Source organism: Grampus griseus (assembly GCF_964374135.1).
Source record: "Grampus griseus genome assembly, chromosome: 2".
Taxonomy (NCBI): domain Eukaryota; kingdom Metazoa; phylum Chordata; class Mammalia; order Artiodactyla; family Delphinidae; genus Grampus; species Grampus griseus.
The window spans coordinates 63,916,384-63,928,403 of NC_139018.1; the positions used below are offsets into that span (position 1 = coordinate 63,916,384).

The 12,020-nt window shown below is 37.9% G+C and overlaps 1 protein-coding gene across 2 annotated transcripts in view; it reads left to right on the forward strand.

Moving 5' to 3' along the window:
- Positions 1 to 12,020, forward strand: part of SNX6 (sorting nexin 6) — a 54,645-nt gene that overhangs the window by 40,235 nt on the left and 2,390 nt on the right. For both annotated transcript variants that reach the window (XM_082647926.1, XM_082647927.1), the window contains 2 exons: positions 7,496 to 7,655; positions 7,738 to 7,823. In XM_082647926.1, coding sequence (XP_082504052.1) covers positions 7,496 to 7,655; positions 7,738 to 7,823 — 246 coding nt within the window. The remainder of the gene's footprint in view (positions 1 to 7,495; positions 7,656 to 7,737; positions 7,824 to 12,020) is intronic.

The window sequence follows — 12,020 nt, forward strand, 5'->3', positions numbered from 1 at the left end:
GGTAGTTTGATAGGGATTGCATTGAATCTGTAGATTGCTTTGGGTAATATAGTCATTTTCATGATGTTGATTCTTCCACTCCAAGAACGTGGTATATCTCTCCATCTGTTTGTATCGTCCTTGATTTCTTTCATCAGTGTCTTATAGTTTTCTGAGTACAAGTCTTTCGCCTCCTTAGGTAGGTTTATTCCTAGGTATTTTATTCTTTTTGTTGCAGTGGTAAATGGGAGTGTTTCCTTAATTTCTCTTTCAGATTTTTCATCATTAGTGTATAGGAATGCAAGAGATTTCTGTGCATTAATTTTGTATCCTGCTATTTTACCAAATTCATTGATTAGTTCTAGTGGTTTTCTGGTAGCATCTTTAGGATTCTCTGTGTATAGTATCATGTCATCTGCAAACAGTAACAGTTTTGCTGCTTCTTTTCCGATTTGGATTCCTTTTATTTCTTTTTCTTCTCTGATTGCCGTGCCTAAAACTTCCAAAACTATGTTGAATAATAGAGGTGAGAGTGGGCTCCCTTGTCTTTTTTTTTTTTTTTTAAGTGAAATGTGATTTATTTCAATGTTTTTTGTTATTTTTTTATTTTTGACTGTGTTGGGTCTTCGTTTCTGTGCAAGGGCTTTCTCTAGTTGTGGCAAGCGGGGGGCCACTCTTCATCGCAGTCTGCGGGCCTGTCACTATCGTGGCCTCTCTTGTTGCGGAGCACAGGCTCCAGACACGCAGGCTCAATAGTTGTGGCTCACGGGCCTAGTTGCTCCGCGGCATGTGGGATCTTCCCAAACCAGGGCTCGAACCCATGTCCCCTGCATTGGCAGGCAGATTCTGAACCACTGCGCCACCAGGGAAGCCCCAGCTCCCTTGTCTTGTTCCTGATCTTAGAGGAAATGGTTTCAGTTTTTCACCATTGAGAATGATGTTGGCTGTGGGTTTGTCACATATGGCCTTTATTATGTTGAGGTAGGTTCCCTCTATGCCCACTTTCTGGAGAGTTTTATCATAAATGAGTGTTGAATTTTGTCGAAAGCTTTTTCTGCATCTGTTAAGATTATCATATGGTTTTTATCCTTTAATTTGTTACTATGGTGTATCACATTGATTTGCATATATTGAAGAATCCTTGCATTGCTGGGATAAACCCCACTTGATCATGGTGTGTGAACCTTTTAATGTGCTGTTGGATTCTGTTTGCTATTATTTTGTTGAGGATTTTTGCATCTATGTTCATCACTAACACTGGCCTGTAGGTTTTTTTGTGACATCTTTGGTTTTGGTATCAGGGTATTTGTGACCTCGTAGAATGAGTTTGGGAGTGTTCCTTTTTCTGCTGTATTTTGGAAGAGTTTGAGAAGGATAGATGTTAGCTCTTCTCTAAATATTCGATAGAATTCACCTGTGAAGCCATCTGGTCCTGGGCTTTTGTTTGGTGGAAGTTTTTATTTTTTTTGTTTTTTTTTTTTTTTTGGTGGAAGATTTTTAATCAGTTTCAGTTTCAGTGCTTGTGATTGTTCTGTTCATATTTTCTGTTTCTTCCTGGTTCAGTCTTGGAAGCTTGTACTTTTCTAAGAATTTGTCCATTTCTGCCAGGTTGTCCATTTTATTGGCATAGAGTTGCTTGTAGTAATCTCTCATGATCCTTCATATTTCTGCAGTGTCAGTTGTTACTTCTCCTTTTTCATTTCTAACTCTGTTGATTTGAGTCTTCCTTTTTTTCTTGATGAATCTGGCTAATGGTTTATCAATTTTGTTTATCTTCTCAAAGAACCAGCTTTTAGTTTTATTGATCTTTGCTATTGTTTCCTTCATTTCTTTTTCATTTATTTCTTATCTAATCTTTATGAATTCTTTCCTTCTGCTAACTTTGAGGTTTTTTTGTTCTTTTCTCTAATAGCTTTAAGTGTAAGTTTAGGTTGTTTATTTGAGATTTTTCTTGTTTCTTGAGGTAGGATTGTATTGCTATAAATTTCCCTCTTAGAACTGCTTTTGCTGTATCCCATAGGTTTGGGGTCATCATGTTTTCATTGTCATTTGTTTCTAGGTATTTTTTGATTTCCTGTTTGATTTCTTCAGTGATTTCTTGGTTATTTAGTAGCGTATTGTTTAGCCTCCATGTGTTTGTATTTTTTACAGTTTTTTTCCTGTAATTGAAATCTAGTCTCATAGTGTTGTGGTCAGAAAAGATACTTGATACAATTTCAATTTTCTTTCAGCTGTTTTTCTTTTTCAATTTTCTTAAATTTACTGAGGCTTACCGAGGCTTGATTTTACAGAATAATTTTACTGCCCCAGAAATCCTGTGTTCCATCTATTCACTCACCTTCCTCCTAACCTCTGTTGATTTTTTAATTGCTTTCATAGTTTTGCCTTTTCCAAAATGTCATATAGTTGGGTCTTTTCATATTGGCTTCTTCACTTAGTAATGTGCATTTAAGTTTCCTCTATGTCTTTTCATGGCTTGATAGCTCATTTCTCTTTAGCACTTAATAACATTCTGTTGCCTTGGTATATCAAGTTTATTTATCCACTGACCTACTGAAGGACATCTTGGTTGCTTCTAAGTTTTGGCAATTATCAGTACAGCTGCTGTAAACATCAGTGTGCAGGTTTTTGTGTGAACATAAGTTTTCAACTCCTTTGAGTAATAAATAGCAAGGAGCACAATCACTAGATCGTATGATAAGAGTATGTTTAGTTCTAACTGTCTTCCAAAGTGCCTATATCATTGCATTCTCACCAGCAATGAATGAGAGTTCCTGTTGCTTAACATCCTCACCAGCATTTGGTATTGTCAGAATTGTAGATTTTGGCCATTCTAACAAGGTGTGTAGAGGTATGTCGTTTTAATTTGCATTTTCGTGATGACATTTGATGTGAAGCATCTTTTCACAAGCTTATTATATGCCACCTCTGTGTCTTCTTTGGTGAGGTGTCTGTCTTGAAAAAAAAGGTCTATGGCCGATTCTTTACTTTGGTGGTTAAGTTTTAAGAGTTCTTTGTGTATTTTGGACAGCAGTCCTTTTTATCAAATATCTTGTAAAAAATTTTTCTTGGTCTGGTGGCTTGTCTTCTTGACACTGTCTTTTGCTGAGCAGACATTTTTTATTTTATTTTATTTTCTTCCTTTAATTTTATGTATTTATTTATTTTTGGCTGTGTTGGGTCTTTGTTGCTGCGCGTAGGCTTTCTCTAGTTGTGGCAAGTAGGGGCTACTTTTTGTTTTTTTTTTTTTTGCGGTACACAGGCCTCTCACTGCCGTGGCCTCTCCCATTGCAGAGCACAGACCCCAGATGCGCAGGCCCAGTGGCCATGGCTCACGGGCCCAGCTGCTCCGCAGCATGTGGGATCCTCCCAGACCGGGGCACGAACCCGCGTCCCCTGCATCGGCAGGCGGACTCTCAACCACTGCGCCACCAGGGAAGCCCCAGGGGGCTACTCTTTGTTGCAGTGCACAGGCTCCTCATTGCGGTGGCTTCACTTGTTGCAGAACGTGAGCTCTAAGTGCGCGGGCTTCAGTAGTTGCAGCACGCAGACTCAGTAGTTACAGCACATGGGCCCTAGAGCGCGCATGCTTCAGTAGTTGTGGCACATGGGCTCAGTAGTTGTGACACACAGGCTCTAGGGCACGTGGGCTTTCCATAGTTATGGCACACAGGCTCAGTAGTTGTGGCTCACGGGCTGTAGAGCGCAGGCTCAGTAGTTGTGGCGCACAGGCTTAGTTGCTCTGTGGCATGTGGGATCTTCCCGGACCAGGGCTCGAAGCCATGTTGCCTGCCTTGGCAGGCGGATTCTTAACCACTGTGCCACCAGGGAAGTCCCAGCAATTTTTAATTTTAAAGAAGTCCAACTTACCAATTATTTCTTTCTTGGATCATCCCTTTGGTGTTGTATCTAAAAAGTTATCACCACGTGCAAGGTCATGTGGATTTTCTCCTGTGTTTTGCATTTTACATTTAGGTCTATGATCCATTGAGTTAATTTTCATGAAGGGTGTAAGGGCTGTGTATAAATTCGTTTCTTTGCATGTGGATATCCAGGTTTCCCAGCACCATTTGTTGAAAAGATTATCTTTTCTCCATTGTATTGCTTTTGCTCCTCTGTCAAAAGATCAGTTGTCTGTATTTGTGTGAGTCTAGTGCTGGGCTCTCTATTCTGTTGTATTGATCTATTTGTCTGTTCTTTGACCAGTACCACACTGTCTAGATTACTGTAGCTTTATAGAAAGGTTTAAAGTAGATAGTGTCAGTCCTCTGACTTAGTTCTTCTCCTTCACTGTTGTGTTACTCTGTGTCTTTTGCATTTCCACACAAACTTTAGAATCAATTGGTTGATGTCTACAAAATAACTTGCCAGGATTTTGATTGGAATTATGTTGAATCCATAGATCAATTTGGAAAGAACTGATTTTGACAATATTGAGTCTCCCTATCCATGAACATGGAATATCTCTCCATTTATTTAGTTCTTTGATTTCTTTTATCCAAGTTTTGTAGTTTTCCTCAAAAGTTGTACATGCTTTGTTAGATTAATACCTAAGTATTTCATTCTCTGGAGTGCTAATTAATGTAAATGGTATTGTGTTTTTAATTTCAAATTTCACTTGTTCATTGCTGGTATACAAGAAAGCAATCTACTTTTGTATACTGATGTTCTCTTGTAAAACTTTATTATACTCATTTATTAATTCCAGGAGTTTTTCTATATAAACAGTCTTGTTATCTGGCATCTGTAAACAAAAGACAGTTTTGTTTCTTCCTTTCCAATCTGTATACTTTTTATTTCTTTTTCTTATTGCATTAGCTAGGACCTACAGTACAATATTGAGAAAGAGTGGTGAGATGGGACATCCGTGTGTTGTTCCTGATATTAGTGGGAAAGCTTCTAGTTTTTCACTATTAAGTATGATGTTAGCTGTAGGTTTTTTGTAGATGTTCTTGATCAAGTTGAGAGTGTTACTTCTATTCCTATTTTGCTGACGAAACAGTCAGTTGATTTTTGACAGAGTGCTGGGACAATATAGTGAGGAAAATAATAGACTTTCAATGAAAGGTACTGGGACAACTGAATGGTCACATGAAAAAGAATAAAGTTGGACCTTCCTCACACCATGGATAGAAAATTTACTCAAAATGGATCAAAGGTCTAAATGTAAGAGCTAAAACTATAACATTTTTAGAAGAAAACATAAACATAAATCTTCTTGATTGCCTTAATTAGGCATTGATTTCTTAGCCATAACCAGAAGCATACCAACCAAATAAAAATAATAAATTGGACTTTATTAAAATTTTAAAAACTTCTGTTTAAAGTTTTTTGTATCAAAAACACTATCGAGGGCTTCCCTGGTGACGCAGTGGTTGAGAGTCCGCCTGCCAATGCGGGGGACACGGGTTCATGCCCCAGTCTGGGACAATCCCACATGCCGCAGAGCGGCTAGGCCTGTGAGCCATGACTGCTGAGCCTGCGTGTCCAGAGCCTGTGCTCCACAATGGGAGAGGCCACAACAGTGAGAGGCCTGCGTACCGCAAAAAAAAAAAAAAAAACTATCGAGAAAAATATAAAAACCCACAGACCAGGAGAAAATATCGGGTTGACCAGAAAGTTCATTCTGGCTTTTGCATAAGATGTTACAAACAAACTTTCTGACCAACCCAATATTTGGAAATCATGTAAGTCCCTAATAAGCAACTGGTATTCAGAATATATAAAGAACTCTTAGTAAAAAGACAAAGAGTCCAGTTAAAAAGTGGGCAAAAGACAAAAAAGATAATACAAATGGCCAATAAATATGTAAAAAGGTGCTCAACATCTTTAGCCCTCAGGGAAATGCACATTAAAACCACAGTGCTATATCACTTCACACCTACTAGGTGGCTGTAATCAAAAAGACATAACAGTATTGACAAGGATGTGGAGAAATTGGACCCCTCATATAGTTTTGGTGGGAAAATGTAAAATGGTTCGGTTACTTTGGAAATAATCTGGCAATTTCTCAAAAGATTCAACATAGAGTTACAAGGTGACCCAGTAATTCCACTCCTAAGTAATGAGGTATGAAAGAGAAATGAAATGTGAAAACATGTCCGCACAAAAACTTGTACACACATGTTCATAACAGCATTATTATGAAATAGCCAAAAAGTGGAAACAAACCAAATGTCTGTCAGCTAACGAATGGATAAATCAATGTGGTATGTCCATACAATGAAATATGATTTAGCAATAAAAGGAATGAAGTACTGATTCATGCTATAAAACGGATGAACTTGAAACTTTATGCTAAGTGAAAAAGCCAGACACGGGAATTCCCTGGCGATACGGTGTTTAGGGCTGTACACTTTCACTGCTGAAAGCCCAGGTTCAATCCCTGGTCAGGGAACTAAGATCCCGCAAGCCGCAGCACAGCCAAAAAGGAAAAAAAAAAAAGGCCAGATACAAAAGACCACATATTATATGATTCCTTTTTAAAATATTTTATTTATTTATTTGGTTGCGAAGGGTCTTAGTTGCGGCAGGCGGGCTTCTTAGTTGCGGCAGGCGGGAGCCTTAGTTGTGGCATGCACGTGGGATCTAGTTCCCTAACCAGGGATCGAACCCGGGCCCCCTGCATTGGGAGCGTGGAGTCTTATCCACTGCGCCACCAGGGAAGTCCCTGATTACTTTTTTTTTTTTTTTTTGCGATACGCAGGCCTCTCACTGTTGTGGCCTCTCCCGTTGCGGAGCACAGGCTCCGGACGTGCAGGTTCAGCGGCCATGGCTCACGGGCCCAGCCCCTCCGCGGCACGTGGGATCTTCCCAGACCGGGGCACGAACCAGAGTCCCCTGCATCGGCAGGCGGACTCTCAACCACTGCACCACCACGGAAGCCCCCTGATTCCTTTTTTAATGAAATGTCCAAAATAGGCAAATCTATAGAGACAGAAAGCAGATTAATGGTTGCCATGGCTGGAGGTGGGGGTTGTGGAAGGAAATGGAGAGTGACTGCTAAAGGACCTGGTTTCTTTTTGGGTGACGAAAATGTTCTAAAATTGAGGCTAGTGATGGTTACACAACTGTCTGAGCATACTACAAACCATTGAATCGTGCACTTATATGAGTGAGTTAGGGACTCCCCTGGTGGCACAGTGGTTAAGGCTCTGAGCTCCCATTGCAGGGGGCCCAGGTTTGATCCCTGGTCAGGGAACTAGATCCCATATGCATGCCACAACTAAGAGTTCACATGCCACAACTAAGGAGCTGGTGAGCCGCAACAAAGGAGCCCGCCTGCTGCAACTAAGATCTGGCACAACCAAATAAATATATAAATTTTAAAAATAAATAAATGAGTGAGTTATGTGGTGATTTGAATTATATCTCAATAAAGCTGTTACTAAAAAAATTTAGAAGAATGACATGTGGCATTCACTGTGTGTTAGCTCTGGTGATGGGGGTGGCGGTGGCTGAGGGCAGCTACTAGAAACATGCAGCATATATTATCGTGAAGCATTCTGTTTTATAGGATCTCCTGTATCGAAGATCTAGGTCACTAGTGGATTATGAAAATGCTAATAAAGCACTGGATAAAGCAAGAGCAAAAAATAAAGATGTTCTGCAGGCTGAAACGTCCCAACAGTTATGTTGTCAGAAATTTGAAAAAATATCTGAATCTGCAAAACAAGGTACTCTTATATTAACCTTTAATCATAAGGTATGGTTTGGACTATTATATAAATAGTTAATCCTAATTTGTTTTGTTCACAGAGCTTATAGATTTTAAGACAAGAAGAGTTGCTGCATTCAGAAAAAATTTAGTGGAACTGGCAGAGTTAGAACTGAAGCATGCAAAGGTAGTATCATATTAAAGATTTAATAATTTAAGTGACATAATTTACAAATGAGTCAGTTATGAAACTTTATACTAATTTTTAAAATAGAGAATCTTAAAATTGAGAGGGATTTTAAAGGTTATCTAATTTAAACAAGAAAAATATCTATAATGTCTCTAATGGTCAGCTTTGCAAAACTCTATTACCTAATATGGAAAAACAGTATCATTTTTTGACTAGTTGTTAAAAAAAAATCTTACTTAATAAAAACATCACTTAAAATTTTATTTAACATTTGCCATCTTCAAAGGGACTGAAAATTTTAAATGTATTCAAAATTCCCCAAACTATAAATATTAAAGGAATTTTTAAAAACTTTTATGTTATTTCGTGATAAATTTATAACATTTATAAGTATAAAGTTATTAAAGCTTAAAACTACACTGAGATTTTTGGTATACTCTATAATGAGCACGAATTTACTTCTGTGTAACTTTGACATGTTTAATTCCTCTTTCACAGTTTACCCTTCAGATATTTACATCCTTCATATTCTCTATATATCTTCTTTTCTCCATGCCAGACATCCTTTGGCTAAATATTTTTCATCCCATACACCTCAACAAGATTTTTATTGTGTTATTGCCCTACTGTCATTACTCTTTTAAAATATTATACCTGAAAATGGAAACACATTTACATACATAGAATGATTATTGTTCACATTTCTTCTTACAGCATGTTTTATTCTATTTTTTTTTAACTAATTTATTTTTTATTGAAGTATAGTTGATTTACAATGTGTTGGTTTCGGGTGTACAGCAAAGTGATTCAGTTATACATATATATGTATATATTCTTTTTCAGATTCTTTTCCCATAGAGGTTATTACAGAATATTGAGTATAGTTCCCTGTGCTATATAGTAGGTCCTTGTTGTTTATCTGTTTTATATATAGTAGTGTGTATGTTACTCCCAAATTCCTAATTTATCCCTCCCCTCCAAGCATGTTTTATATGTATAAGATACGGGTTTTTTTAACTGCCATATTTCACCAGCTTGATTTGGCTATAATCACACTTTTTCTCTCTTTCTAAGTCACTTCTTGAACCTCCGCCCTGTGGTTGTGTGTGTAATTTTTTTAGTAATTATTTTCATTTTTGTGGTAAGAAACACATAACATAAAATTTACCATCTTAACGATTTTTAAGTGTACAGTTAAGTAGTATTAAGTATATTCATGTTGTTGTACAATGGCTCTCTAGAACTTTTTCATTTATTGAGCACTTATTTTAAAAATGTAATTGCAGGCCACGTTTGTCTGTTAGATTTAAGCTTGCTCGTCTTAGCCCAGCGCATTGAGATCTTTTTGGAAACTTGGGTTTGATCATATAGTATTTGACTATTATACTAGTTTATCCTGTCAAGTGATGGACATTTGTAATTTGTATGAACTCCCTTTTATGTCTTCATCTAAGTTCTGATTTAAAAGGTTGATCAGGATTAAAGGAATCACTATTTGTTAACCTACCTTTTGAAAGTAAGTGGCACCAAAAAAAATTTAGTTCCTTTCTTTCTATACTAATTAATATTAACTTATTAATTAATATTCTTTGGTTATAGTTATTTGGATAGTTAGGAATTCATTTATACTATTATCAACCATTTTTCCCATTTTATCTGTGAAGGACATAAGGAGTATCAAGTTACTTATTAAAATCAAGATATACGTTGTCTGATTTGCTGGGCTAATAACCCTGTCAGAAGAAAATGTATGGACCTCCCTGGTGGTCCAGTGGTTAAGACTCTGCATTTCCCCTGCAGGAGGCGTGGGTTTGATCCCTGGTCGGGGAACTAAGATCCTGTGTGCCATGCATTGTGGCCCAAAAAAAGGAAAATGTTTTTATAAGCCTGGCATGATTTATTCTTATTGAGCCTGTGTTGTTTTCCAGTGTTCACTGTTTTTGTTCTTTTTAAAGAGTTTATAAACTATCAAGGATTTTGTTATAGATTAAGGAGGGGTTGACAAACTACAACCTATTCTGTACAGCCTGTGAGCCAGGAATGGCATTCATATTTTTAAATGATTATAAAAAGATCAAAAGAATAATATTTCATGACGTGATAATTGTATGAAACTCAAATTTAACCTATTAAGGTTTATTGGAATACAGCCAAGCATATTCGCTTAAGCTTATTCACTTACGCTTTGTCTATGATTGCTTTCATGCTACTGCAGCAAAGTTGAGTGGTTGAAACAGAGACCAAATGTCTCTCAAAGTCTAAAATGTTTACTGTTTAATAACCCTTTACAAAAAAAGTTTGCTGACCCTGCTTTAGATTGATGTCAGCCTCTGGTTTCCAGATTCTGTACTTTTTCAAATTCTTCCTGAAATGTGTTCTCTGTGTTCAAATTTCTGATAGCTCTTCTAGTCCAGTGGTTCTTAACTGGTGGTGATTTTGCCCCCCAGGAGACATTTAGCAATTTCTGGAGACATTTGTGGTTGTCGCATCTGGGGGTGGGGGGGTCACTGCTGGTGTGTAGTGGGTAGAGGCCAGGAGTGCTGCTCAGTATCCTACGATACACGGACAGCCCCCACGAGGAGGGATCACACAGCCCAAATGTCGGGAGTGCTGAGGTTGGGCAACTCTACTCTGTTGTCTGAGATTTCTTAATGACTTTGTGAATCTGAACAAAGTCTCATTTTGGACCCAGGATCCACATAAATTATTCCAAAAAGAGTAAATAATAGTTAAATGTACAACAAGATGGTTTGAAACTACTTTGGATTTTATTTATTGTAACTGGTATATATGTCTTTGCCACATAATTGAAATCTAGTTAACTAGGTAGTTAGGTCACTTTTGTGTCCTTGAAAATAGGCTCAGATTCTTTATTAAGGAAGTAAAAAATGTGTGAAATGGGCAGTTAAAAAAAAAAAAGTGATGAGCCAACTGTGAGGGTGTGATGTGAGTCCCTGTGTACCCCGCTGTAGTTGCAGAGTTAGGTCCACCTTTGGCAGGGGCAGTTGGGCAGGTGTCAGCCTGCAGAATGTGCATCCTGTGACTCAGCGGTCCCACTTGAGGAATATACCTGTAAGAAGTATATCTAAGACGGTAATTTCATAACTGTAGACAGGCACAGTTCTGTTCTTATACTGGCCAAAAATTGACAGTAACTTGAACACCTAAAAATGTTTAATGTTTATTTTTCACTTAATTTTAGATTTTCAGGAACATTGCAAGGAAAGTACAAAGAATTCCTGGATACTCTTCACCCAGATTCCCCAAATGTGCATATTATCGCATCTGCTTTGTCCTTTTCCCTCCCTTCCTCCCCGTTTCTCTTTACACACACACACTCACACTCTCACACACACCCCTGTACACACCTGTTTTTGTCTTAAACCATATGAGTAAGCTGCAGATATGATGCTTCTTCTCTCTTTTATACATTTAAGTGTGAATTTCCTAAAATCAAGTAATTAAATACTCAGTACAGTTATAAAGTTGAGGAAATTAATATCAACATAATTGTTATCTAATCCAGAGGCCTTTATTCACATTTCCCCAGTTGTCCCAATAATGTCCTTAATGGCAAAAGGAAATTCAAGAGAACGTGTTGCATTCAGTGCACGTGTCTTCTTAGACTTCTGTAATTTGGAAAAGTTGCTGAATCTTTGTATTTCATAACATTGGACACTGTTAAAGCACAGGCCTATAGAATGCCCCTCACTTTGGGTTTGTCTAATTAGTGGGTTTAGGTTGTGCACTTCGGACAGGAATTCCACCCAGAAGTGATGTCAGATCTTCTTGGCGCATTACACAGGAGGAGGCACATGCTGTTGATCAGTTGCCTTACTGGCAATGTACAACTTTGATCATTTGCTTAAAGTGATGTCTGCAGGCTTCACAGTGGCAAAGTTGATATTTTATACTTTGGATTAAGAAGTATTCTGTGAGGAGGTACCCAAGACTGTTAAATACCCCATCACTTAACCAGCACCGACCAATAAAACTTTGTGCCATGGTGGGAATATTCTGTAATCAGCACAGCTTCGTGCCATGGTGGGAATATTCTGTAATCTGTAATCAGGAAGTCTGGGTTCTGTCCAGTGTGGTTGGCACTAGTCATGTGTGGCTATTGAAGACTTGAAATGTGGGTAATGCAACTGAGGAACTGAGTTTTTATTTAATTTTAATTAACAGATTTTCATT